General features: G+C 40.4%; 1 protein-coding gene across 1 annotated transcript in view; it reads right to left on the bottom strand.

The window, feature by feature from the left end:
- SPAG6 (sperm associated antigen 6) overlaps positions 1–27,962 on the bottom strand; it is a 64,723-nt gene that overhangs the window by 21,599 nt on the left and 15,162 nt on the right. The window contains exons 3-5 of the mRNA XM_030322089.1: positions 23,551–23,717; positions 19,309–19,492; positions 1,159–1,364 (exon numbers count right to left, since the gene is read on the bottom strand). Coding sequence (XP_030177949.1) covers positions 1,159–1,364; positions 19,309–19,492; positions 23,551–23,717 — 557 coding nt within the window. The remainder of the gene's footprint in view (positions 1–1,158; positions 1,365–19,308; positions 19,493–23,550; positions 23,718–27,962) is intronic.

The following is a 27,962-nucleotide window of genomic DNA, read 5'->3' as shown; positions in this document are numbered from 1 at the left end:
AGAGCTTGTTGCAGAGTTCCGATCTGAACAGCTTTACACTCAAATTCCTGGATAAAAGGGAAAAGACAACTACATTTCTAATATAACCTTAGATTTAGGAGTCTTGAGACAATCAATTCCTATTCTCTTATACCTAAATACTCCATTTCTTAAATTCCCTAATCTCCAAGTTAAATGTCTTCATCCTTCTGTGGACTATTTAAGTCTCTTTATCCATGCAGATGATCAAAGAATATGACCTTTGGATGAATAATATTTCTGAATTAACACTCACATTATTAATTTATGACACGGGCGGTAATGTAGGACAAAAATGATCAAGCCGAAGTAACATCTTATTTGGGGCATCATGCTGATACCGTTTCAAAGAACTTTCCAGGACTGAGTTAACACTAACTAAGATTTTAAAATCTTATAGAAAATAACTACTAGAATATGAAAGTATAGTTAGTGACTATTCACTGAAAATTAGATCGTAGAAAGCTGTAAAAAAAAGACATGGAAATAAATCTTGATACAATGAAGGAAAGTAAAAACAAAATGACTGAGATAAACACGGCAATTTTCATAAGAAACTTAAACATAGGGGCGCCTGGGTGGCGCAGTCGGTTAAGCGTCCGACTTCAGCCAGGTCACGATCTCGCGGTCCGTGAGTTCGAGCCCCGCGTCAGGCTCTGGGCTGATGGCTCGGAGCCTGGAGCCTGTTTCCGATTCTGTGTCTCCCTCTCCCTCTGCCCCTCCCCCGTTCGTGCTCTGTCTCTCTCTGTCCCAAAAATAAATAAACGTTGAAAAAAAAATTAAAAAATTTAAAAAAAAAAGAAACTTAAACATAATAGTGGTGGGCTAGAAAACCTTTGGGCCCTGCCCACCCTGAGATTCAGTCGTTGTGTAATTAATTCCTTATTTAATAGTGTTCATACTGATGCTACGTGCAGTCTACGGCATTGTACGATTTTAACCAGATATGTCTATCGTCTAATCTCTACAGCAGAAGGTCCACATATTAAAAGACCAAATACATAACATACCCATATCTGTTTTCAATAACGTCCTAATTATTTTTAAATGTATAATATTAAGCTCCTCCCATTTCCATTTTCTTAGGGAATCAGAAGCCTGATTTGTCTGTTTGTTTGTTTGAACTTTATTTTCAAGTACCTTTAATTTGGAATCGGGGTTCAGGATCATCTGGGCTAAGTGAGCGATGGCCCCCACGTCCACTACGGTCTGTGCTAACTCGGGAGAATGCTTTGAAATATCACTGAGGGCCGAAGCAGCAATCCTTTTCAAAGCAATTTCTGGCTCCTGGATACAGAGTACTAACAGAGGAACTGCTCCCGCATCCACCACAGCTTGTGACAGTTCTGTGGGTCCAAGAAAAGTAATTAAGTGAGGATGGGTGACTGACCCTTGTGCAAGCCATTTTTCACCCTGACAGATACAGCAAAGAAAAAAGGGGAGGGTGTACTTCACTGTGTCGACATCTGCATTTCAAATCAGCCTTCCCGGTTTCATAAACCATGTGGACCAATCCTGAGCTGAAAAGAATACAGGTCAATAGATGGACCTCCATTTACATGAACACATTTGAGGTAGATTAGGCTGAAATGGCTTGTTATTCTTTTTTTTTTTTTTTTAAGAGAGTAAGCAGATGTCAGCTGTTTAAGCTCTGACAATTCTTCACTTCTCAATAGGCAAGCATTTTATGCATGGTTTACAATAACAGAGAAAATTAAAGTACCAAAAATTTACCAACCACACTAATTAGGCAGTATTTTGTGCTATTTACATGAGTAAACATTAACATGAATCTTGTGCCAATAATGTCAATTTTTAAATTCCTTTCATCTTACAGTACTTTTTAAAAGAATTTAACTTGTTCAAAATTAAAAGATGCATTTTCACTGTACGTGTAAAATGAGATCTACAACTGAACATGCTTTAATACATAAATGTTTATGTTTACACAAAGGAAAGCATTTCTCTTAACCATTTTGCATGTCAGAAGTAAAACCTTTTGAATATACATGCTGATTTACTTGTGTGTCCAAGAAAAACAGCTGTAAAAATAGCCCATCTTAAATTATAGAGTGAGGGAAACAAGCAGGCAGACCCATATAATATATAATATATAATATATAATATATAATATATAATATATAATATACAATATACAATATACAATATATAATATATATGTAAAAAATGTCTTTTGAGAAGTATAAAACACCATACATAGTTACGGATTCTCCTCTCGTCGTATTCATGGCCTCTCTTACTGAATCACATATACCCATTTCTATAATCTCTTCCTTTCAGATTATGTTCTCATTTTCCCAGATTTGTAGTGCCTTGGTAATTTATGTCTTAATAGCCAAGCTAAGATACCTATTTAGCATATCACTTAGTCTTTCATTAAGAAAAAAACACACGGTGTTTAATTTCTCAAAAGATTGGTAATATCACATTTTCTAAAAGGAAATAATGTCAGAAAATACAGGTTACGGTGTCCAATATTTGTTTTCCTTCAATTATTATAATTATCCTAGAAGTTCCAATATTATATAAATGATGCATTCCTTCTCTCATTAGATGAGTATCAATGGAAGGTTATTATGTGCCAGACGCACATCAACTCTGGTGCACATGACCCACTTCTACAAATTAACACTACATTGATTAGCAAACATGTTTCCATTTTAAAAATCTAACATGAAATATGAAATACAATGGGAAGTTAATATGTAATCTCAAGAACGAGAGGCAGATAAGAGGAAGATGGTTAAAAAAAAAAAAAAAAAAAAAAAAAGGACAACAGCAACAGACTGAAATATCAACCTCCCGATATAACAGATTCCCCAGAAGCTTCTCTGGGATTCTACTGCAATTACCTGAAGACCAATGGAGACAGCAGGTGAAATAGGTGATTACTGTTATCTGTCGCACCCGGGGAAAATTGAAAGAAAACGTAAAGTGTGATACCGTATGTGATTTATGTATAGAATTTTTGTATTAAGTTAATTAGTAACATGTTACTTAATTCGATTCAGTCCAAATAATCAGGTGCTGTAGTAATGTCAACTTTATGTGTACATATTTAAGAGCACCTGGAATGTATACACAGTCCCGCCTTGGGATGATTTGGCTTAAGAGTTTGCAACCTGATGATGGTGTGAAGGCGATATACGTTCAGCAGAAACCGTGCTTTGAATTCTGAGTTCGGAGCTTTTCCCAGGCCATCGATACCTACACAGGCGCTAGGCTGTCTGCTGATGCTGGGCAGGGACGGCGAAGCCTCAGCTCCCGGGGCAGCCGCGCCGTCACCAGGCGGAACAACCGATACACTCACAACCGCGCTGCACCCACGCGACCCTTCTGTGTTCCGCCTTCCGTGCGGTGCTCGCTAACTTACGGGAGACAGCACTCCGTTACAAAGTAGCCTCTGCGTCTGATGATTTTGCCCAACCGGAGGCGAATGTACGTGTTCGGAGCACGTTTAAGGTCGGCGAGGCTAAGCTGTAGGTTAGGTGTGTCAAACGCGTTTCCGGGGGCGTCTGGGTGGCTCAGTCGGTTAAGCGGCCGACTTCGGCTCAGGTCACGATCTCGCGGTCTGCGGGTTCGAGCCCCGCGTCGGGCTCTGTGCTGACAGCTCAGAGCCTGGAGCCTGTTTCGGATTCTGTGCCTCCCTCTTTCTCTGACCCTCCCCTGTTCATGCTCTCTCTCTCTCTGTCTCAAAAATAAGTAAATGTTGAAAAAAAATTAAAAAATAAATAAATAAACCGCGTTTTCGACTTAGGATCTTTTCGGTTCACAATGGATTTGTCAGGACATAACCCTGTTGTAAGTTGAGAAGGTCTGTAATGGGCTGCACGTTTTGTTTTGAGACAACAGAAGGATCAGTTCATCTATGTGAATGTTCACTTTTCTTTTTTTAATGTTTCCTAAGAGTAACGATATGCGGTAAAGCGTTAATAAACACTGAGGTTCTTTTTTAAAAAGTCGATTATCTTTGTAAATCCCATGCATTTTATCCTTTTCTTGACTTAGTCAGAGTGCCATACCCTCCTTTTCCTGAACTCTATCGTGTTAATAGTAAATGTTAATAATAATAATAAATAAAAGTCTATAATGTTAATAATAAAGCAAACTCTGTTCTTCTGACTTGTTACCCAATCCCAACCAAAGCTGTTCTCTTTTTTTAGTTTTAGGGTTTTTTTTTTTGTTTGTTTTTTTTTTCTGAGAGAGAGAGAGAGAGAGAGAGAGAGGGCCTGAGTTGGGGAGGGGCCAAGAGAGATGAGGGACAGAGGATCTGAAGTGGGCTCTGTGCTAAAGATTCTTAACCAACTGAGCCACCCCGGTGCCCCCCAAGCTGTTCTCTATTCTGTCCAGAACAGTGACGTTAAATGTGAGGAAGGCCAGGGATGGCCCTGGAGAAACACTTCCTGTGAAGGTAGCAAGCTTCCCACAACATGGATGGAGCCGACTAAGCCTGTCCTTGAGACTTCATATACGTCACGTCTCCAAATGGATATGGTCCTATACAAACTGGGATCGGACACACGTCGTTATTTGCGAATGCTATCATTCTACCACCTTCATATACACAAGGGATAAGGCAGTGCCTAGACAGGTAAGAACACAGTAGGCCGGGGGGCACCTGGGTGGCTCAGTTTGTCAGTTCGAGACCCGCGTCAGGCTCTGCGTTGGCAGTGAGGAGCCTGCTTGGGATTCTGTCTCTCTGCCCCTCCCATGCTCACTCTCCGTCTCTCTCAAAGAAACAAACATCAAAAAAACACAGTAGGCCTAGAGGATGCACACTGTACCATATTACACATACTACAGACGATTTCATCCTGCCTCTGTCACTACTCTTTTTCCTATGGCGTATCCTTCTCCTTTCCCTACTCCTGCTGTCTCTGGCCTTTCTGTGCCAGTCACTGTTGGTGTCCACCCGGTAGCCTTTGTCAGCCGGGGCCTGAGGAGAAGTCAACTAGAAGCATCTGTGAAAGGTTTTTCTCTGTCATAAATGGATACACAGAAGGAGGAAACACCGACTCTTTGCTGGACATGGGCAAGTGTGTGAATGACATCTGGAACTCCTATATCCATCTTGCAACTATAACGGAAGAAATCACCAATATTCTGAGGATGGCTGAGCACAAAAATGAAAAACATCTGGGTCCTCCATGATACTGTTCGGCTGCATAACCAACCCCGGAACTGCCCTGACTCTGAACTTGTGTGCCACGTAAACTAAAAAATGTCCTTATCGGTTAGGCCATTTGTACTTGATATTCTGTAGCTTAGAGCCAAAAACATCCTGGCATAATCCCGTCCTCTCTCCTCCTCGGTAAATGTACGTATTTTCCTCTCTTCCTCTGGTCGTCAGGTGTTCATGAAGTGCTCACTGAGTGAGAGAAACTTGGCCGGATCTTGGGGAAGCAGAATAAGCCACTGTTCTGTCCTAGCAGACTTAGCTCGGGGCGAATGCACGAACAGACCCCTGCAAGTGCGGAACTAGGAGTCAAGTCTGTGGCGTGGCTGGGGAAAATGTACACGGGGGGTCCCAGGCCATGCCTCCCACATCACTTCCTTCTCCCCTTTTCTTTTGTCCTGTGCTTTTCTACCCTGAAAAGAGCAGCCTTTGTAACCAATGCACAGCGCATTCTGGTACATTTAAAAATCACTTCCCATAGGAGAAATTTCATGGGTTCATTTTTAAGTCTAATTTGAAAATGAACTTTGGTTCAATTAATTATCCTACTTACCTATATAGCCTCAGGTGCTCATTAAAGGTTTGACCAGAAGAAAAGCAGCGAGTCCAGAAATTTATCTTAGTGCCTGAGAATAGCCTCATTTAAAATTTTAACTAAACCTTCAAAACTTAGTTTTTAAAAAGTAAATCGTCTACTAGGCAATAACATTCACCATAATCATTACCGTTAGATAACAAGCGAGATTGGAAGCAGTTATACAAAGAAAGATGCAGAGGGACACCTGGGTGGCTTGGTTGGTTAAGCGTCTAACACTTGGTTTTGACTCAGGTCGTGATCTCACAGTTCGTGGAATCACATCCCGCGTCAGGCTCCTTCTGACAGCGTGGAGCCTGCTTGGGCTTCTCCCTCTCTCTCTCTCCTTCTCTCACTGCCTCTCCCCCACTTGCACATGTTCTCTCTCTTAAAAGATAAATAAACTTTAAAAAAAAAAAAAGGATCATGGAAAAACTGAGAGGCAGAAGTGTGACCCACACTGGCATTCCCACACTGGCAGCACAGAGCCCGATGCCGAAGATGCTTAACCAACTGAGCCACCCAGGCGCCCCTCGTGGTCATTTCTAGTAACATGTATATGTGTGGCTGATGTGCATACAATTCTTTAAATATTAACAACATGAAATTTGGGGGTGAGAACTCCTTGCTTCTTACACAGTTGCTTTTTCTTAAGAATTGCATTCCGTGCTGTTCTCGGGATCTGGGGTTTTGTTTCTTCTTTTTCCTAACGAAATAAAGGCTGAACTTGTAGTCCTCTCTCACTGACAGATGTGAAGTGTTACAACTTAAGTGGGTCAAAATCTTTTTTATAAGATTATTCATTTATTATTTCTGAGAGCGAGAGAGAGGGAGAGAGCGTGCACACAAGTGGGGGAGGAGCAGAGAGAGAGGGAGACACGGAATCCCAAGCAGGCTCCAGGCTCCGAGCTGTCAGCAGAGAGCCCGACATGGGGCTCGAACTCGTGAACTGAGAGATCATGACCTGAGCTGAAGCCGGACGCCTAGCTGACTGAGCCACCCAGTCGCCCCTGGATGAAAATCTTTCATTTAGAAAAATCAAAAAAAGCTTAGTACACTTTAATATTAAAACAAAAAGGGACACAGCATAAAGGGAGGACTTCCAAGGATGACAACATTCGTAAAATTAGTGCTGTCTCGAGCTGGCCGAACGGAAGAGTAGAAATGGCTTTATGTTGTGGCCAGAAGAGGACAGGAACGCCCGTCAGTGTATATAACAGGCATGGCTGTTACAGGTCAAATAGAGAAATCGGGGAGAAGTGCTCACAGTGGCCTCAACCCCTCAACTCGTCTCAATTGCGGCGGCTGGTTGTTTGTTTAGATCTGGGGTGGTAAACTCACGTGTCCACAGGGCCCAGGAAGGTAACTAAAAGAAATGAAGTCAGAGGGGTGAGAAAAACACGGGGAGGGGAGGCAGCAGGAAAGTGGAAAAGGCTATGCACTGACTACAAGCAGCGGCGATCCCTTAGCCTCCGCCCAGCGTTGCCACGTAGGGATAAAGGCCTCCTGTTGTCAGATCTCGGGATTTTTCGAGAGAGGCCAGAAATCTGATCGTTAACGTGAAACCGCTTGGTTTTTAAGTATTGGCAACTTTTTCTTTTCTTTTTTTTTCCCCCCACTCTGTGAGACAATCTGGTGAAGGCCAAACAAAACACATCCATCCGTGGGCCCGCTGCAGCCTGCAACCATCATTTCACAACCCTGGGCTTCAACTTTGCACCCTCTAAGACGATCTGTGGGGGGCTTCCTGGATGTGGAAAGGTAATGTGGTTTCTACCTTTGATTCTTGAAGTCGTATCTTGGAGTCATAAAAGAACCGCTGGAAATGAGGTGAAATGAAAATTTCAGAGGTGAATTCCAAGAAATTGATGAAACCCTAAAAACTGGCCTGCAAAAAAAGAATTAATCTAAGTATATGTCATGATACTTAACTAATTTTCTGCTCTTAATGCGGATACAGGAGAGAAGAGTTTGAGCAAAATTAAGCGTTCTATCAGGTGAAGTCATAAAAAGGACTCAAGAGGCAGAGGCAGTCCAGAAGGAAAAAATAAATGTATTTATTTAGCACACTAATTGAGAAATTATTAGGCAAACACCTCAGGGACACTAATTTCTTTTAACTGTATTGCTTTTTAAATTACTTTGCAAACACCACTTTTAAATCACTGTTTCTAGGGGTGCCTGGGTGGCTCAGTCGGTTAAGCGGCCGACCTCAGCTCAGGTCATGATCTCGCGGTCCGTGAGTTCGAGCCCCGCGTCGGGCTCTGGGCTGACGGCTCAGAGCCTGGAGCCTGTTTCAGATTCTGTGTCTCCCTCTCTCTGACCCTCCCCCGTTCATGCTCTGTCTCTCTCTGTCTCAAAAATAAATAAACGTTAAAAAAAAAATTTTTGTAAATCACTGTTTCTAAACCCTACAAAAAGTTCCATTTTGTTTCATTAAAAAAAAAAAAAGAAAGTCATGGATCATTTCTTTGCACTTAGGTGGCTGTGTTTATCCATTTAAAGAGAGGAGGGGTTTTTTTTGCATCTGGCTCTAAAATGTATCATCATCTCTTCAAAACCTTTTTTTTTTTTTAAATAAAGCAGGTTAAAAATACATTTAAAATTTGGCCACCACTTATGTTAATCTTATGTTGTAATAATCAGCCACCCCCCATTTTTCATAATTTGGTAAAATTATAGTAAAAGCAAATACGGTGTGGGAAAATTGCCAGAGCTGGTTATCTACTGACTCTACTCCAGTATGATTTGAGGAACGTCACTTCCAAAGTAAAATAAATTTCTCCTGGTTTTGGTCTAGCCCAGCTAATCCACCGCTTACTTAGTTATCTACTGCTATGTAACAAATCACACCAGCTCAGCTGCTTAAAGGGGAAACATCTACTGTGGCCTAGTTTCTGTAGGTGGGGAATCAGGGAGTGGCATAACTGGGTGGTTCAGGCTGGGGCCTTTCACCAGGCTGCAGTCAAGAAGTCAGCTAGGCCTCCAGTTATTCGGGGCTTGATTGGGTCTAGAGGAGCTGCTTCTAAGCACACTCGTGGGAAGGTTGGAAGAAGCCTTCATCGGTTCCTCCCCATTTCTGGGGCCTTTGCAGAGGCTGCTTGGGAGGAGGCCTCTCCCAGAGCGAATGATCCAAAAGGGAGAATCCAAGACAAGATGGTAGCCTTTCATGATCTGACCGTCACTTCTGCTGTGGCTCACCGGCAAAACGTGGGAGGAGGCAACGCAAGGAGGTGAACAGGAGGAGGTGGGCATCATTGAGGGCTGGGGGTGGGGGGCCTCATGGAGGCTGGATTTATTCCTCATCAGTGCATCTGAGAGAGACGACATCCCTCCATAGGGAACAAGGCTCATGATAACTATGATTCTGAGCTGAGAGACAGACATCTCGCATTGCAGGTGGGAGGGAGAGAAAGGTGCAGAGGGAATTTGCATGTTTTTATGAAAAGGTCTAACATATGATTTTTCTTTATCTTCCCCACCGCACAGATGATATTTTTCCCACTCTCATTATTTCCACACCACTTCTTTCCAATCTTCAGAGCCACTGGTCTAAACTGTACACATGGGTTGAGTGTTTGAGAGATGAAGGGTTAACACACATACACATGCTTTGAAGGTTAAATAATTCTGGCTCCTTTAAAAAGTCAAGTGAGTCAAATAAGCCATTGATCTGGAGTTAATGGTGCCGTAGAAAGAAATTACAATCAGCTGGGATGGATGGCACACTTACAGGGCTCCAACATAACCAGCAGCTTCAAAATAAGGCAAGGAAAAGGACCGGAGACAAGAGAAAGAGAACGTGGGAAACAAGACAGACTCGGGTATGGCCTTGGAAGTTAATAGGTAACATAAGATTTAAAGGAATTTTTAAAACCCCCATTTTGGCAATTTTTAGTGTTTGACTTATAACTACTTCACAGCTAGGACTCAGCCGAGTGGAAGAAGGCAAACACTCCATACAGAGGGGGTTTGTAGTGCTCTGTCCGTGAAGAAACTGATCTTAAATTACTTAGATATTTTACAAAATACACTTTTTGTATCTAGAAATGGATTCATTTGTTTCCCAGCCGTTGGATAGGTACGTACTGTTGCAGGCACGGTCGTAGTTTCACTCTGCCTACAATTTTGCATCCTGCATCACCAAGAGAAAACTGACACGGAAAGTGTGCATCTTGTTATCCAGACTTCACTGGCGTTCTTTCTTTGCTGCAGCCCAGTTTTAGGTAAGCGCCTGCCTTCGAGGAGCTCGGGCTGACAGAGGAGGCCAGAGAGCAAAGGGCTGCTGGGGTGCTGGTGGACTCTCTCCAAGAACACGCAAAGAGGAGGTAGCAGAGGGACACAAATGAGATACTGGGTGATTAGAAGGTTGCCTCGGTGCTTTTGTGAAAGTGGTCCCTGGTCCGTAGCTCTTGGTGTGGCTCCCTCTGGGTGGTTCCTAGAAGCTGCCCGTGGGTGCCCACTGCTCACTTTTATTCCTGAGGATCGATGCAGCCCAGCACTTTTAATCATTGCATAATATCCCACCGAGGAAATACATGCCATAACTTACTTAACTATCCCCCTGCTTTGGGACATTTGTTCTGCTTGATTTGGGTTTGGGTTTGGGCCATTACAAAGCCCAGTGTGGTGAGCCCCTCTTTGTGCATTAAGGTTACTGATTGGTTATCTATTGCCGTGTAACAAATGACCCAAACTCAACAGCTTCAAACAACATCATCCACTATGCCCCATTCTCTGTGGGTCAGGAACCCAGAAGCAGCCTAGCCGAGTGGTTATGGCTCCAAGTTACTCAGAAAGTTGCTGCCACTCTGTCAGCTGGGGTCACAGTCATTTGAGGGCACAACTGGGGGAGGATCCGCTTCCGAGCTCACCCAGCAGAGTGTGTTTTTTGGGAAGCTCCAGCTTCTAGCTGGTTGTCGGAGACCTCAGCTCCTCACCATGTGGCCCTTTCCCTAGGCTGGCTGTCCAAGTGTCTTTGGGTCACAGCAGCTGGCTTTCCCCCGAACAAGTAATAGGATACAGAAAGGGAGAGAGACCCTGGAAAGAAGCCTCAATCTTTTATAGCTGGTCAGCTATTCTCAGAAGTAACCTACCATCACTTCCACCATATTCCAGTGGTCACACGGACCAATCCCACAGACCAATCTCCCAGCAGGAGAGAACTACATGCATAGGTATGTGCGTTCATGTGCGTATTTACCTATGAGAGTGGCCCAGGGGTGCAATTACTGGGGGGAAGAGTGTTGACATTTTTTCGGGTTCTTGATATTTTTGGCTTCACCACGTGAAACTGCTGTTTTTGTTCCGTCAGAACCAATTGAATATAGGCAGTTTCATCCAGGTCAACCTAATACAAGCCAACCTCGAATGCACCGCAATCTTGTTTATTTTACAGGTATGTGTCTCCACCACCCTGTCTCACCACGTGGGAGACTGGCCGTCTGGCCACTCATTTTATAAAGTACATTGTAGTCCTTACATCGAGTAAGTGACTGCTCAAAGTCGAATCGTCATTTACTTCTCCCCAAGTGGTATTTTTAGTTCCAAATTCCCAACTTACTGCATACTACAGTGTAGTTACACTGATTAAAAAACATGAAAATTATGGATGACTTTTTAAGACCACAGCATTGCCACTGTATTGCCTTTTAACAACCACAAAGCAGAGGCACGCTAATTCTAAGTCAGCACTGTCCAACAGGGATGCGGACCATGTATATAATTTAAAATTTTCTAGTAGCCACATTTAAAAAGCAAAAAAAAGAAGTAGGTGAAATTAATTTTAAAGAAAGACATTATTTAACCCAATATATCCAAAACATTATCATTTCAGCATGTGGTCAGCATTTTAAAACTTTAACAAGATATTTCACATTGTTGTTTTTTTTTTCCATATCAAGTCTTGGAAATCTAGTGTGTATTTTGCACTTACGATACATCTCAGTTCAACTACTAAATTTTCACTAGAAATACTCGATCTGGGGGCGCCTGGGTGGCTCAGTCGGTTAAGCGGCCGACTTCGGCTCAGGTCATGATCTCGCAGTCCGTGAGTTCGAGCCCCGCGTCGGGCTCTGTGCTGACGGCTCAGAGCCTGGAGCCTGTTTCGGATTCTGTGTCTCCCTCTCTCTGACCCTCCCCCATTCATGCTCTGTCTCTCTCTGTCTCAAAAATAAATAAACATTAAAAAAAAGAAAGAAAGAAACACCCGATCTGTATTTAGATTTCAAAAATTTACGGATGAAAAAGATTTATATACCCAAGTTGTTTCAGTCATGCCTAAAATATTCCCAGTACTTGAACTGGTTATCAATTTTTTAATTTATATTAATTAGAAGTAGATAAAAATTTAGTTCCTCAGATGCCCTAGCCACAATTCAAGTATGCAATAGTAGCCTGTGACTAATGCACTACAATATTGGTAAAACTGTAGTTTAAAATCAAAGGATGGGGCGCCTGGGTGGCTCAGTCAGTTAAACATCTGACTTTGGCTCAGGCCGTGATCTCATGGTTCGTGAGTTTGAGCCCTGCACTGGGCTTTGCACTGACAGCATGGAGCCTGCTTGGGATTCTCTCTCTCCCTCTCTCTCTGCTCCTCCCCTGCTCTCACACACACACACACACACACACACAATCTCCCTCTCTCTCTCTCTTTCTCTCAAAATAAATAAACTTAAAAATCAAGTCAAATCACAGGAGATATAGAGAAATGGCCAGTAATAGAATTATCACACAAATAGTTAAACAACTGCAGTTAATAGCTTTCCAAGGCCAGAGGTCCTATCTCGCGCAAAATGCTTTGGTGCAATTAACTTATACTACATCTTTATAGCAAGCTGCTTCATTTATCTAAAGGCACAGATGAGAGCAAAGTGGGCTAAAAAGTTAACTGTGCAAAATCAGCCAGACAACGTGGTAATTATAAAGTAACTATTTTCCCTGTAGACAATGGATTTTAAAATTTATGGTAAGATAAGATAATGAACATAACTTATTCAAAGTAGAACTTTTTTTTTTTAAAGTAGGCTTCACATCCAGCACAGAGCTGAATGTGGGGCTTGAACTCACCACCCTGAGGTCAAGGATCGGATACTTAACTGACTGAGCCACCAGGTGCCCCTCAAAGTACAATTCTTATACTAACAAAGCTCTGAGCCTTTAATAAGTGAACTCTTGTAGATGTTTGTGAAATGCTTAATTGCAGTACTTGCAAATATCAAATACACTATGACTAATGTACTTCTAGAGATTCAAATGTAAATAAAAGAGTGTTTTTACCCTCAATATCTAAAAGGTGTTAGAAGGTTTTATACACTAGTGATTGGAAAATAAACCAAGTTCGAAAAACAATTTTGTTCAAACCCAAAAAATAAGTTCTGATATCCTGTTCAAACTGGTAAGATACAAATACCCTTCTCTCTATCCACTCAGCACGCAATTTTATGACATTTCTTGTGCAGGTATTTGCAACCGATAGAAAACAAAGCCTCAGACTAAAAGAATATTAGGTGGAATCAGGTAGAGGAAGTATTCTGGTGGGTAGAGGGCTTTCCTTTCTCCTGAAACTGTACTATCAATGTTACCTTTTTCTTATTTCTATGCCCAAAGTCTGTCCAGTGCTTATCTGGATATAACAATGTTCTTAAGAAGGATATAAACATTGCCCTTTCTGCAATGGTACAAAAAGCATAACTCGTAATTCTTTTCCTTGGTCCAACTTAGAATCACCCAGTGTATTATCTGTACTCTTAAGACCGTATTGTACATTTCTGTCCAACGTGCCCAGCTGTCTGCATGACCTTTATGCTCATCTATATCAATATTTCTATCTTATCATAAGCTCCTACAGGTAAGATATTAGCTGACTTACTTTACTTTGTATAGTCAGGAAGACGTGCTAACATTCCGCATAAGTGACTCAGATACTTTTCGATGATTATAGTGATGGTGATGGTGATAAAGAAATTGTTTGCTAGCCTCATATATGAAGTTATAGGTCTCAGTGACTCAGGAATCTGAGATTACAGAATTATATGGTATTGTTGTATATTCTGAATTCTTAAAAAAATGCACAAAAAATCTCAGGTTTTATCAACCAAGAGTTTATAACTTTAAAAATTACAATAAACAAAAATACAGGAGAATTCACAACCTATTTTTTCTTTTACTAGCACACACACTAACCCTAGAAGTGACTAACAAATTAGGTAACTACTGAGTAAACCTATAATTAAAGTGTTACTTTAACACATTTGGCCTCCGTGCCAAAAGAAAATACACAAGACATTTGTTTTTGCTTTATCTTTTCTCACGACCACTTAAATAAATAGAAAAGTTATTTGTGGAAATCAATGTTAGGATCAAAATAGTTGTAACATGTAATGCATATAATCCCATATACATCATTTGCCTCCATGCGTATATGTTCCTCAACCCCTCCAAGATAAAATAAGTTGTAAAAAGAAAAAGTACAGAAATCAACATTATTATCTACAAGCACCAGTAAAGACAGTTGTCTATAGGGTTTTTAAAATAACTTTTAAAAATTTAAATCCAACGTAGTTTACATACAGTGTGATAATGGTTTCAGGAGAATTTAGTGACCCATCACTTACAAGTGCTCATCCCAGCAAGTGCCCTCCTTCATGCCCATCACCCATTTACCCATCCCTCCGCGCAACAACCCCGCCAGCGGCCCTCAGTTTGTTCTCTGTATTTACGAGTCTCTTATCGTTTGCCTCCCTCTGTTTTTATCTTATTTTTTCTGCCTTTCTCTATACTCATCTGTTGTGGTTCTTAATAAGCCAGTCAGAGAAAGACACAGCGTATGATCCACTCATATGTGGAACTTAAGAAACAAAACAGGTGAACATAAAATAATTTTTAGTTACCAGGCTTTAGTCCCCTTCGCCCCACCACCCCCCCCCCTCACGGTACAAAGTCCCTAGTTGTCTCAGAGATGTGTCCCTAACGTGGAGTTTTCAAAGGTAAATTACTGCTGCCTGAGCCTGTTCCACAGGATTTAGCCTACGGGTATTTACAGAAGGGTGACGTGAGCGGCATTTGCAAAACTTTTCGATTTTTAAAATTCTTTTCTCTCTTTATCATTTCGTCATTCTGCACAAGACGGAAAAGAATCAGGCTGGCCAGCTTGGTCTGGGTTCCTCCCTCATATCATCTGCTTAGCAAACAGGGGATAATCTACTAAACGTTTCCGTGGTGCCCAAACCAGCCAGTTCCTGTCAGCGCTGCTCCTCTGGCCGCCGCAGTCCCCTCCCCTGACGGCCACTGAGCTGGCATGGAAATCTGTCATCTGATTTAGCCCTGTGGACGTCAGTCAAGTCTATCGGAGAAAGAGGAGTCACACATGTGGAAACCAGCCATCGGGGGATTAAAAACAGAGGTACCTGGCAAGACTTTCAGCTACAACAAGGAGCTGACGATGAAGAGTGATGGGCTCTCATACGCTTCCTCACGCCATAAAAAGGAATAAGAATCTCTGAAAGGTTTTGAGTGATTGCCACGCGGTTCCACCATCGATTGCTGTCTGGCCAGAATAAATCCTTCACCTCTCTCCTTCAGTTGCCTCATCTAGATAATTCAGGAATTATGTGAATCCTTCAAGTGTTCTAGAACACCTAACCAAATGTACTCTGTTCCTCTTGGCCAGGCCTGAGAACAAAGTTTGCTCTGAGATGGCGGGAGTTTACGGGAGACCACCATCGATTGCTGTCTGGCCAGAATAAATCCTTCACCTCTCTCCTTCAGTTGCCTCATCTAGATAATTCAGGAATTATGTGAATCCTTCAAGTGTTCTAGAACACCTAACCAAATGTACTCTGTTCCTCTTGGCCAGGCCTGAGAACAAAGTTTGCTCTGAGATGGCGGGAGTTTACGGGAGACGGCCTATGTATCTAAAGCTCCCAAAATAAACACTCACCACTTACTTTTGAGCCCAAATGGGGAAAACCATTCCTATAAAACGCTTGCAGGGCTCCTCCTTCCTCACCCTTGCAGCCAGGCTGTTGCTCTCACCTCGGTCCCACGTGCCACCCTCACTGCTGCCACACCCCGGACACGAGGTCACGGGAAGCTCTCCTCCACGAAGCTGCTGAGCAGTGAGGAGGCCAGAGAGAGGCCGCCAGGGGGGAGCAGGGAAGCCGGGCCTGCCTGGGGGCCTGCGGGGAGCATGGCCAAGTGCCCTTTTGGGCCCTTCCGTGTAGAAGCCCTGCCCCTCAAGAGACCCGTGGTTCTTTCCTCCTCACCCCTCACGCTCCCCGTCCACACAGGCCGTGTGCCTCACTCCTTGTATCTCCCAAAGCAAGACTGGTCCTTGGAAACAGCGAGAGGGTGACGCTGATGAGGAAAATGTGTTAGCGGAACAATGCTGCAGAGTGGGAGAGACTAGCAAGAAGGAAGAAGAACCAATCTGAGAAGAATTTACCTCCGCTTTTACTAAAGAGCAGGAAAAAATATAAAGAAATAACTTACCTTCAAAGTGAGAGGTACATGGATCAGGTGTATTCAATAACTGGTGATTCACCCACAGAAATTTAATGACAGGATTTATACAGAATTAAAAACGAAAACACCATTTCAGGTTGTTCATCCCAGTTCCCCTTGAATTGTCTGTAAAATGCTTCCAAATCTACACATAGAAGCGCTTTCGGACACTGTATTTTTCAATTTGAAAAAGTCAGATGATGCCTGTTTGACTAATTGTGTGCTGACTTTATTTTTGTTTCCTAGACACAAAGCGTTTTCCTTCTATTGCCCTTAAAGGTACACTTTGTTTCTCTTGTGTCTCCATGTAAGGTGTATATTTCCTGAACTGCCTAATAAAACATTTTACCGCTAATACTAAGAATAAAACACTGAATGAACGCCCTCCCGTCAATCTAACATATTCTATTTTTAGGAGATCATTGAAAAAGAAATCAGGTTATTTAGAGGTACACCATCTATTTTCACTGATTCAGGATGTGAATGATGACTTATTTTATTGCCTACTGGGTAACAATTCCCTTTCCTTCTGAGAAATCTATGCAGTAATCTCTTCTGGGAGCTTCTGGGTCCCAGGCCCCTAACTACTGTGAAATACTGAAATTATAGTGGGAATGCCATGTGGGAGCCAGATTATAGCAAGAAATTGGAATGGAATCCCTAAGACAGATCCTATTTATGAACTATAATCATTTAGCCTCAGACTCAACAAAAGGGAGAGATGAAAAGGTTGTCTATAGGCACCTGCCTGAGAGTGTTATCTGTCTGGCTGTCCCTCAAAGCTCCTTTGTATCACGTTTTCAAATACTCATGTTAGAATCCGTTTGCCATAAGTTCCTCTGAACAAACAAACCAAAACAAAAAAAAAACAAAAAACACAACATAAAACAAAAAACAAAACCCCAAACCTAAATATACTCATATAGTTCCCCCATGATAACCAGCTTCTAATTTAAAACACTGCCTTAGTTTCTTCAGTCAACATATATTAAAAACTAGTCCTAATGAGAATCTATTTGGAAAACCAAAATCCATCTATGGGGAGGAAATAATTTTAACACACGAATTCAGAATCATTTCAGGCATGACAATAGTTTTTCTTTCTTATTTTCGTATAATTTTCTTTCCTTTTTTGTCTCTAATAGTGTCAGCATTTTAAGAACCAAATTAAACATCACCATGGGAGAGCCTCTTCCTGTTTCTGTTTTGAATTTCTTCTTCGGTGCTCTTTTAAGAAATATTTAGTGAAACTGTTTACGGGCAGTGGTTAATACGGGCTTTGGAGGCAGACAGATGTAGACTCAAATTCTGGTTCCACAATTACCGTAACTTCAGGTATCCTTTCTAAGTCATATTTCCTTCCTCTAACAGGGAAAGTAACACCTACCCTATGGGTAGCTGTAATCAAAAACAAGATAACGTATCTGGAGGACACTGCACAGAGCCGGGCACACAGTAATTACTCAATAAGTGATAGCCATTATTTTATGCATGCATACACATTGAAAAATCTGGAAAACAAAGAAAATGTATCTTGAATCCTATCACCCTAGTAACACAAACATGTATTTCTTTGTAATTTATGTCCACATAAAAACTTACTTTTATATTATTATAACTGCAGTACATAATTTTATATTTTTTTTTACATTACAATCATGTTTCCATGTTACCACGTAGGATTCATAATTACCTTTTTAATTTGCCAAAGGAAATTCCATTAGGGAAACTACCCTAATTTAACCACTAAATTCCTGCCAAATATTTGAGGTTTTTTGATATTACAAATACTACTACAATAACATTAACATGAATATAACTTTTGCATTCTGTGGAATTCTTTCCTTAGGATGAATTCCCAAAGCAGGCTTTTTAGAGTAACCACAAACTCTTTCATGGCTTAGATTAATCTTGCCAAACTGCTTTGCACAGGTTTGTACAATTCGTAGTATCTCCACCAATGGGCATAAACATCATATCCTCTCCAACCTTCAGTATTAATACTAATATCTTAGATTTATTGAATATTTACCATGTGCCAAGTACTGACCCAAGTGTTTTGCATATATTATCTCATTGTGCTCACAACAGATCTCTGAAGTACCTACTTTTAGGTACCCTCTTCTGCAGATGAGGAAGTTAAGGTTCAGGAAACTTAAAAGCCATGTCCAAGGTCATGCAGAAACTAAATGGTAGATCTTGGACTCAAACTCAGATCCTGTCTAATGCCACAGTGCTCTTGACCATTTGGCTGTAATTCTGATTTACTCTTTTCCCCTCCCTAAGTAATAATAACTGGGAAAAGACATGTTCATTGATGTTTTAATATGCAGTTCTCTGACTACTAGAGAAGTTGGTCATTTTTACATATGTTTCAGACTGTGTTTTCTTATTGTATTATTTGTTCATATTATTTAGCATCTTCTGGAAAGTGGTGGGGGCAATTTTATTCCCCATATAATCTTCACCCATCGGGTCTGTCAGCATAAACTTCACACAAGAGGTCCAGGCCCCTTCTTGATGATGTCATTAAGCTGTCAGTTTATGAGAGAAAGTACTTCCCTTTCCCCTCCTTCCTGCCCAATATGGGCTCAATACACATATGTTCTAGAAAGTTATCATGTCCATATCTTTTCAACATTACTCATTCACACAGTGTGTCCCCCACCTAGTTTGGAGCACCCCTATCATCAGAGAGAGTAAAGATCCAAAATCCCCTGAAGGATGACAAACTAAAATTTTTTCACTGAACCAATTTACCAAGGTCTTTGAGAATCTGTCAATCTCTCACTCTCCTCATTCCCCGCTCCCTCTTTCCATCCTCACACTGCTCTTCAGCTGACTGAAGTAAAGACTGAAATGGGTAGGTTTTTCGTGAATTTATGATCTGAACAACTTGGCCATCATTCAAAACCTATCTCCCATAATGTATGGAAACATCATTAAAACTGCAAAACCCGATTTCCCTAAAAAAATCGAAATGTTAGTAATCCTGTTTTCAAATATGCTCCGTTACCTGCGTTATGTCTTGCGATATAACCCAGTGCCCAGGCTGCAGCTTCCTTGACTCCAGGGTCAAAATCTTCCAGGCATATCACCAGTGTGTCCAGGGCTCCGCAATCCACGATCGCCTGAGCTAGTTGAGGAGAATGCTTCCCCACTGCTCGCAGCACAAAGGCGGCTGCTTTCTTGTAAAAACGCTACGATGATAAAGCAGATAAAACTCAGAGTGAATGAAGCAGTTATTAAACCAAAAGTTAAAATAGACGGAAACCAACATAAAATGACATTAAATAAAGCTCAACAGCTTTTGAATACAACAGATAAAAAACATCCTGCAAAGTCACTCTTTTGGTGTTCCCTGATTGCTTTTTGTTCAGTGCTAAACTGAAACAACGTTAAGTCTTAAATTTCGTTTCAAATGTTTTATCCTGCAACATGCATTTGGAAATTGTATAAAACATAAACATTGTATTTCCTACAAATGCCTAAAATGATGAGATTTTCTGTATCTGCATTACACTGAAAAGTAGTTGTTTGACCCAGGGGAACTCTCAGATTGTTAGCATGTGCAACAAAAATGTCCGCTGACAAATTCATTTCCTTTACTTGCCCTCAGTCTCTAAGCGTGGTAGGCCTTTCATGACCTCAACTAATCTTTCTGGTGTCCCAAGTTATCCTGAAATAACAACCGTGGTCTGGGATGCACTTACCAATCATCAGATAAACATAAAGGTGAAACACTCGTGATACATTTTAAAACTTTTCCTGGTAAATAAACTAGCCAAACAAGAGGATGTGTGATTTATCTCCTCTGAGAAAAAAAAAATATATATATATATATATTTTTTAGTGATAAATACAAATGACTTGGTATTATGTGAATTTTAAGTAATGCTTCATATTTGTAATATTTTCTATATAAAATTTTATCAGACTAAGAAATCATAAAATAAAACTGAAACACAAGGCTAACATTTTTCTTCATATAGCTAAAAAATTTAAATGTATAGGAAGTATTTGGCTGTAACACTCACTGTTGTTTCATGGGTAGCATGACACATTAATGGTCTCTTTCTTCTATGAATAGAACCCAGGTAATCCCCTGTTTTGGATTCCAAGTTTCTATTTCTTTACGGTGACTACTGAAAGTGACCAGGTGACTACAGCACCTGTTTTGAAAGCCTGCTATTTACTTAGGCTAAAAGATTAAGATAAAATAAAAATGATAGGAGAGAGAAAATATACCAAGTATACTTTAACATATTATCTTTCAAACATTGGCCTATGTTGATGATATAAGAAATATGCTATGTTAGGGGGGCCTGGGTGGCTCAGTCGGTTAAGCGTCTGACTTCAGCTCAGGTCACGATCTCACGGTCCGTGAGTTCGAGCCCCTTGTCGGGCTCTGGGCTGATGGCTCGGAGCCTGGAGCCTGCTTCCGATTCTGTGTCTCCCTCTCTCTCTGCCCCTCCCCCATTCACGCTCTGTCTCTCTCTGTCTCAAAAATAAATAAACGTTGGGGCGCCTGGGTGGCGCAGTCGGTTAAGCGTCCGACTTCAGCCAGGTCACGATCTCGCGGTCCGTGAGTTCGAGCCCCGCGTCGGGCTCTGGGCTGATGGCTCAGAGCCTGGAGCCTGTTTCCGATTCTGTGTCTCCCTCTCTCTCTGCCCCTCCCCCGTTCATGCTCTGTCTCTCTCTGTCCCAAAAATAAAAATAAATAAATAAATAAATAAAATAAAAAAAAAATAAATAAATAAACGTTAAAAAAAATTAAAAAAAAAAAAAGAAATATGCTATGTTAATAAGGATGTTTTGACTTCATATCTTTCTTTAGTTTCTTAAAGGTTAACATAGAGAGAGATTAAAATGTGTTATAAAGTCCAACTTTATGTCAGTGACTGATTGTAAAATAGATTATCGATTATAAAATAATACATTATACTTAATTAATAGATTTATTAGGGCATCGATAGTCACTGCTAACCACAGTGCCTATAATTCACGCCTTCTGATCTCATTTCCCCTTTCTCCTAATTTCCGCTTCTCCAAATTCCTCTCTCTTCTCTCCCATTCCTCACCAAAAGAATTGCCTTAAAAAAAAAAAAAAAAAAAAAAAGCTATACCAGAGGACTTTGTACCTCATAAAGAAGAGATTAAACCCTGTGAGAAGTGAGTTAAAGGACTGGTAGGCGAAGTGAATACTGCTTCACATTCTCACTTTCTCCTCACCTCTGCCCTGGCACTTTTTTGTCGCTTTACAGCTAGTGCACATTCATTCGCATCTAGAAAACTTCTACTGAGGACCTTCTTTGTGGGATACCAAAACACAGACCCTGCCCCAAAAGAAGGAGCCAAGAATCCAGGAAGAACAAAGTCTAACAGTGTTTGATGACAGTAGGAACACCTGTAGGAAAAACAAAATTTCTGAGACTCCTTGTAGAGATAAGACAAGCAGGAAATGAGTCTCCAGTCTCTAAAAAATAAGGCAAAAATGTGAACAATTGGGATTTATTTTTTATTGTGATAAAATGCACATATTATTTACCATGTGAACCATTTTAAAGTGTAAAGCTCAGTGGCATTTTGCACAGTCACAGTGTTGTGCAAACATCACCATCTAGTTCCAGAATATTTTCCTCGGCCCAACAAGAAATCTCGTACACGTTAAGGAGCCACTCCTCATTCCCCTGTCCCCACAGCCCCTGGCAACTGCTAATCTGCTTCTGTCTCTATGCATTTGCATATTCTGGATATTTCCTATAAACGGAGTCATGCAATACGTAGCCTTTTGTGTCTGGCTTCCTTCTCTTAGAGCAAAGGTTTATCCATGTTCTAGCCTGTATCGATACCTCATCCCTTTTTATGACTGATAATATTCCATTATATGGATGTACAACATTTTGTTCATCTAGCCATTCTTTTGTTCTAGTGAATAACGCTGCTATCAACATTTGTGTACAAGTTTTGTTTGAACACCTGTTTTCAATTTTTTTTGGAAATCTAACTAGGAGTAGAATTGCTGGGTCATGTGGTAATTGGGTTTTGCTTGACTGCTTTCTATAGCAGCTGCACCATTTTACACTCCTATCAGCGATGTGTGAGGGTTCCGATTTCTCCAAATCTTCACTAACACTTGTTCTGTTCTTTTCCTTTTTTTTTTTTTTTATGGCCATCCTCATAGGTAAAGTGATATCTTGCCGTGGTTCTGATTTCCATTTCCTAATGACTCATGTTACTGAGCATCCTTTCATGTTGGTTGGCTACGGTATGTATTCTTTGGATAGATGTCTGTTCAAGTCTTTTGCCCATCTTTAAATTGGATGGTTTGTTTTGGTTATACACATAGGAATTGAATCTTAAAAATGTGTCAAGAAATATATATCCTGGGGCACCTGGGTGGCTCAGTCCATTAAGCATCTGACTCTGGATTTTTGGCTCAGGTCATGATCTCACAGTTGTTGATTTCAGAGCCCTGCATCAAGCTCTATACTGACAGCACGGAGCCTGCTTGGGATTCTCTCTCTCTCTCTCTCTCTCTCTCTCTCTCTCTGCCCCTCCCCTGCTCATGTTCTCTCCCTCTCTCTCTATCTCTCAAAATAAAGAAATAAACTTTAAAAAAAGAAAAATATATCCTTAGGTTATAAGAAACTAACAAAATGGAATAAACATACCAAGACCCTACCTATAGAAAGATCCTTAACTATTATCAGGTGGCAGAGTACAGAACAAGATAGGAGGGAAAACATTGTGGCACTCGTAGATGACCCTGAAAAGGACTGACATGCTTGCATACTTGCTATAAAATGCTTTATCAAACCTTCCATTACACATATCCTCCTTCATTTTGTATGCTTCTATCCCCCTGCTTCCAAGCTGTCTCTTACAGTGTCCACTAACTAGATTTCATCTGCATGTAAGGATTGCTGCAAACAACTTTCCATTTGCCTAGGGGGCCATGCACCTAAGACTGATCCTACAAATTGAAGACTCCCATACACAGAAATACTGCCTTATATACAATTCATTTAAAAACTGTGTAATCTGTTTTCTTATATTAACAGTAATGGGAGAAAAACTGCCCATCACTTCCAAAGTAAAATACCCTAAAGGTATTATTTATGTGCAGTTCAAAGAATTGAAGGTTATATTAATGTCCTAAAATTCTAATGCCCACAAGCTTGCAACTGTGCCCAAACTAGCAGATCTTTTAAATCTAAAAAAAAAATACGCATAACTTATTTTTTTTAAGTCTTACATTCTGTTCTGCCAACGAATAAACAAGCTGTGGAAGAATGTCGCCCTTCACGACTGCTTCTGCTAGGTCACCATTATAATTAGCCAGTCTCCCAAGAGCCAATGCAGCAGTCTGTTGAATTGTTGGGACCACATCCAGAAGAAGAGGCCTCAGCAAAGACATTACACCTGAGTTAAGTTATGAAAGAACAGAAGTCAGCAAAACTTAAATGAAAAAGCAAACATACAATTCAGCATTTGTGCAGATAAGAAAATTATGGGGGAAAAATCAGTAAAAACACACAAAAATTTTTCAACTAAAAACGAATGGGATATTTAGAGGCCTCTAACTGGCCAAGACAGAAAGTAATACAACCTCTAATTATCAAAGCAGCAGCACAGCATGAAAACAAGACAGGCTTTGGACTTAGGTTAAGAGTTTGAATCCCTGATTTGGCAAATGGTAGCGATGTGACCCAGTAGGACTGTCATGAGGAATGTAGAGAAAGACTGTGGAGTATGTAGTCTGATGCCTACCTAGCACATGGTAGGGGGGTGGGGAGGGGCGGGGGGACAGGTGTCCCCCAGCCTTTGTAAATTCTATCTTTTAGGGCTCAGTTCAGGTCCTTTCATCTCTGTGTAGTTTTCCTCTCCCCCCCTCCCCCCCCATTCCAACTGTTGGGTCTTTTCTGTGATTTCAACTAAACTTGAATGTATTTCAGAAATTTTATCAGGATCTATCTCAGAGCCAGGAGAGCTAGGGGGACCACTTGGCTGGGGCCTCACACTCATGAGGGGATGCAAATTCAGATTTCTGATATTACTCTAAAGAAACAAATTCTTTGAGATAAGGAAGTATTTTGTATTACTAGCTCTCATAATATTTACTCTAGGGTTGAATACACAGTACGTATGTCATCATCACAGCAATCATAGTAAAAGTTAGCTTGTATTTATCCAGCACTTATTATATGCACACATTGTTTTAAGGATTTGTTTCCATTCACTGAATTCTCATAAAAAGTCTATGAAGTTGGCCCTATTAGTATGTCTATTTTACAGATGAGGAAATGAAGGCTGAGAAAGGTTAAGAAATCATCACAAAATTAATAAATGGTGGAGCAAGGTTAGAAATTCAGGCTTTCTTCATTGATAATTGCTGAATAAATGTGCACTGAAAGTTGAGGAGGTGAAGAAAGAGACATAAAAAATAATTGCATTTTGGTCATCTGATTGGATATTCCAACTCTTCATATTACCTTTGCCTTACTGCAAAATACCCAAAATAGGTAACTGCTATTTGGGCTTTAATGATGCCGTTTTCTTTTTTTTTTTTTTTTTAATTTGTTTTTACATTTATTTATTTTTGAGAAACAGAGTGAGACAAAGCGTGAGCAGGGGAGGGGCAGAGAGAGAGGGAGACACAGAATCTGAAGCAGGCTCCAGGCTCTGAGCAAGAGGTCAGCACAGAGCCTGATGCGGGGCTCAAACCCACCAACTGTGAGATCATGACCTGAGCCGAAAGTCGGACGCTCAACCGACCGAGCCACCCAGGCGCCCCGAAGCTGTTTTCATCTAAGGTTACAAGAAAGGTAATGACAGAGTTCAAACTGGAACAAAATGCCCCTTGACTTTGTAAACTTTACTTAATTTGCAGCAGGCGATTTAACTTGATTTTAATTACATCTTTTCTTTTAAAAACATACCACAGTGATCTAGAAAAGCAAATATTCTCCATATTCTTTTATAATGTTATATATATATATCCAGAAACACTTGAAATAGAATAAAAGTAAAACATTCATGATAACACTTAGGATTAGACCAAATTAAGATAAGTAGTACTACCAAATAACATAAGCAGAGAATAATGGCACTGATCACATATACATGTCATGATGTGATCCGTGACTTTTCACAGTTTCCACTTTCATTTCGTGATCACTTTTCTGGCTAGGGTGGCTTGGTGAGGTCATCCTGGATGAGACCACAGTTGCAAGTTTGAGTCCTACTCAGGCTAGTTAACTTTGCAGGCACACAGCACGTCTACTCATGCCTCGGTCATAGTTCACGTTCAACAAATCAACATGTCTATGCTCATAGGTGTTGCTAATACTATTAGCTATGCTTTCTATAGAGGGGCGCCTGGGTGGCTCAGTCGGTTAAGCGTCCAACTTCGGCTCAGGTCATGATCTCTCGGGTTGTGAGTTCGAGCTCCGCGGCGGGCTCTGTGCTGACCGCTCAGAGCCTGGAGCCTGCTTCAGATTCCGTGCCTCCCTCTCTCTCTGCTCCTCCCCCGCTCATGCTGTCTCTGTCTCTCAAAAATTAATAAGCATTCATTTAAAAAAATTTATACTTTCTATAGAGGTGATTTCTGAAATCTCTCACAACAAGAAGTTTAAAGTGCAGAAAAAGTATTAGGACTACCAAATGCTAACATGGGTTCTTTCTAGAAAGTTGGATTTAAAACAATTTGTTGACCTCCTCTTTGTAGTTGCTTTCCTACTTTTTTTTTTTTTTTTTGGTTTTTTAATTGTGGTAAAATCTACATGACATAAAAATTACCATTTTAACCATTTTTAGTGTGCAGTTTAGTGTAATCACCACCACTGTCTAGGAACTCCCAAGCCGTTTTCCACAGAAGCTACACCACTTTACATTCCCATCAGCAAAGTACAAGGATTCAACTCTTTCTACATCCTTACCTATACTTGTTTTGTTTTTTGTTTTCAAATAATAGCCATCCTAACAGGTGTGAAGTGTGCTTCAGTGCAGTTTTGATTTTCATTTCCCTAGCACTGATGACGGTGAGTGTCTTTTTATGTGCTTATATTGGTCATTGTACATGTTCTCTGTTGAAATGTCTATTCAAGTCATGTGCCCGTTTTTAAATTGGGCTGGTTGTAGTTGTTGAATATAACTTGATTTTTTAATAACAAATATGCATGGTTTTCAGTAAAATAAGGCCATACTCTAAAAAAAAAAAGCTAAATTTGTTAACATATATTTGAGGTTTCATAATAAATACAGTAACAAGGCCAAAAAATATATAGTGTGCGTATGCTTTAGAATAGTTTTATTAAGAATCACAATTATGTTTCATGTTATTTTTTTCCTGATGATTCTGGTTATTTCCTTTTTTCCTCCTCCTTGGATATATATATGTGAAGGCAGTGGCTTATTGTCTTTTGAAATATAATTGGAAAATCTATACTGGCTTATTCATCCTAGAGATTTTGAATTAAATCTGGAGAACTTTGAACTTTTATGTTGAAAAATTAAAGAATGAATTCATCTATCTGGGCCTATAATATTTCATTTAATTGTGCTTATTATTATAGTATTTAGCTACTGTACCATAAGTCTCCCCATTTCAGAAATTTTCAGTTTTTAGTTTTAGCAGTAAAATATTTTACCCCCTACAGGTATTTCAGCCGCCCATATATTCAAAAGAATTGTTTGCTTTGTGTATTTTCTCCTCCGTCCTTCTACCACAGCTGGCCCAGGAAAAATAAAATCAATAAACTGACACACCATTCCTTTCCTTCTATCCCTGTATTTAATATCCAAGTTAGGCTTCTATGCGGATGCCTCTGCTCTATCACTCTTTTCCTATATTCCTTGGTTCAGACAGTAGCACAATGGGACTTTTGAAAATTTTTACATCTATACACCTATAAAAGTTTAAAATATCTTTGTTTGAATAAGGTCATTTTTGTTAGAGAAAATATTGCCCCAAATTTCTAGTCCTTGAATTGCCTCTTAGTGCCTCATAATCATCAGTCCCCAGGGACATGTTTTTATCCCTTACGCAGCTTAAGCATGGAAACTTCGTTATTCTAATTACAGGTCTGTCCTAAAAACACAGATAATGATGCAAGAGGAACTAAGGAAGGAGGTAATAAGGGAGGGAGAAAGGAGAAAAGAAGCACATACAACATAAAAAGAAATTTTTCCTTACCTTCCTTTCCATTAGGAATCCATGGTGATTGGTCCTTGGTGAATGAATGCATGAAAATTTAGAACGCATAAATTACAGCAGTTTGAATAATGGCTGCAATCTCTGATAAGCAAGGTCTCTAGTGACAGCTAATGACCTCCCTGAGGTCTCTACTGAAGGAGCCAACAAGTACTATCTAATATTAAAAATAATTCACATATTATACTCTAACCTCTATAAAACGATTCTGTCTCCTCTATAAAGCTGATTAAACGGTGTGAAATGTTTCTAAAATTTATAGGATAAATCTTTACAATCCCTCCCCTCCCAACTTTATCGCTTTGAGTTTCTTTTCTATTTTTCTTGTTCTAGTGCCATACTGTCTGAGCAATTAGACATTGCTTCTAATACCTACATTGCAAATCCAGTTATGCGAAAACAACAACAAAGACAACTTTGCTGACTGCCCACAGTCATTGGTTCAAAACATGGAC

The sequence above is a fragment of the Lynx canadensis genome, chromosome B4 (genome assembly GCF_007474595.2).
Source record: "Lynx canadensis isolate LIC74 chromosome B4, mLynCan4.pri.v2, whole genome shotgun sequence".
Lineage (NCBI taxonomy): Eukaryota > Metazoa > Chordata > Mammalia > Carnivora > Felidae > Lynx > Lynx canadensis.
The sequence above is the reverse complement of the archived record's forward strand: the minus strand, read 5'-3'. Positions and strand labels throughout refer to the sequence as shown.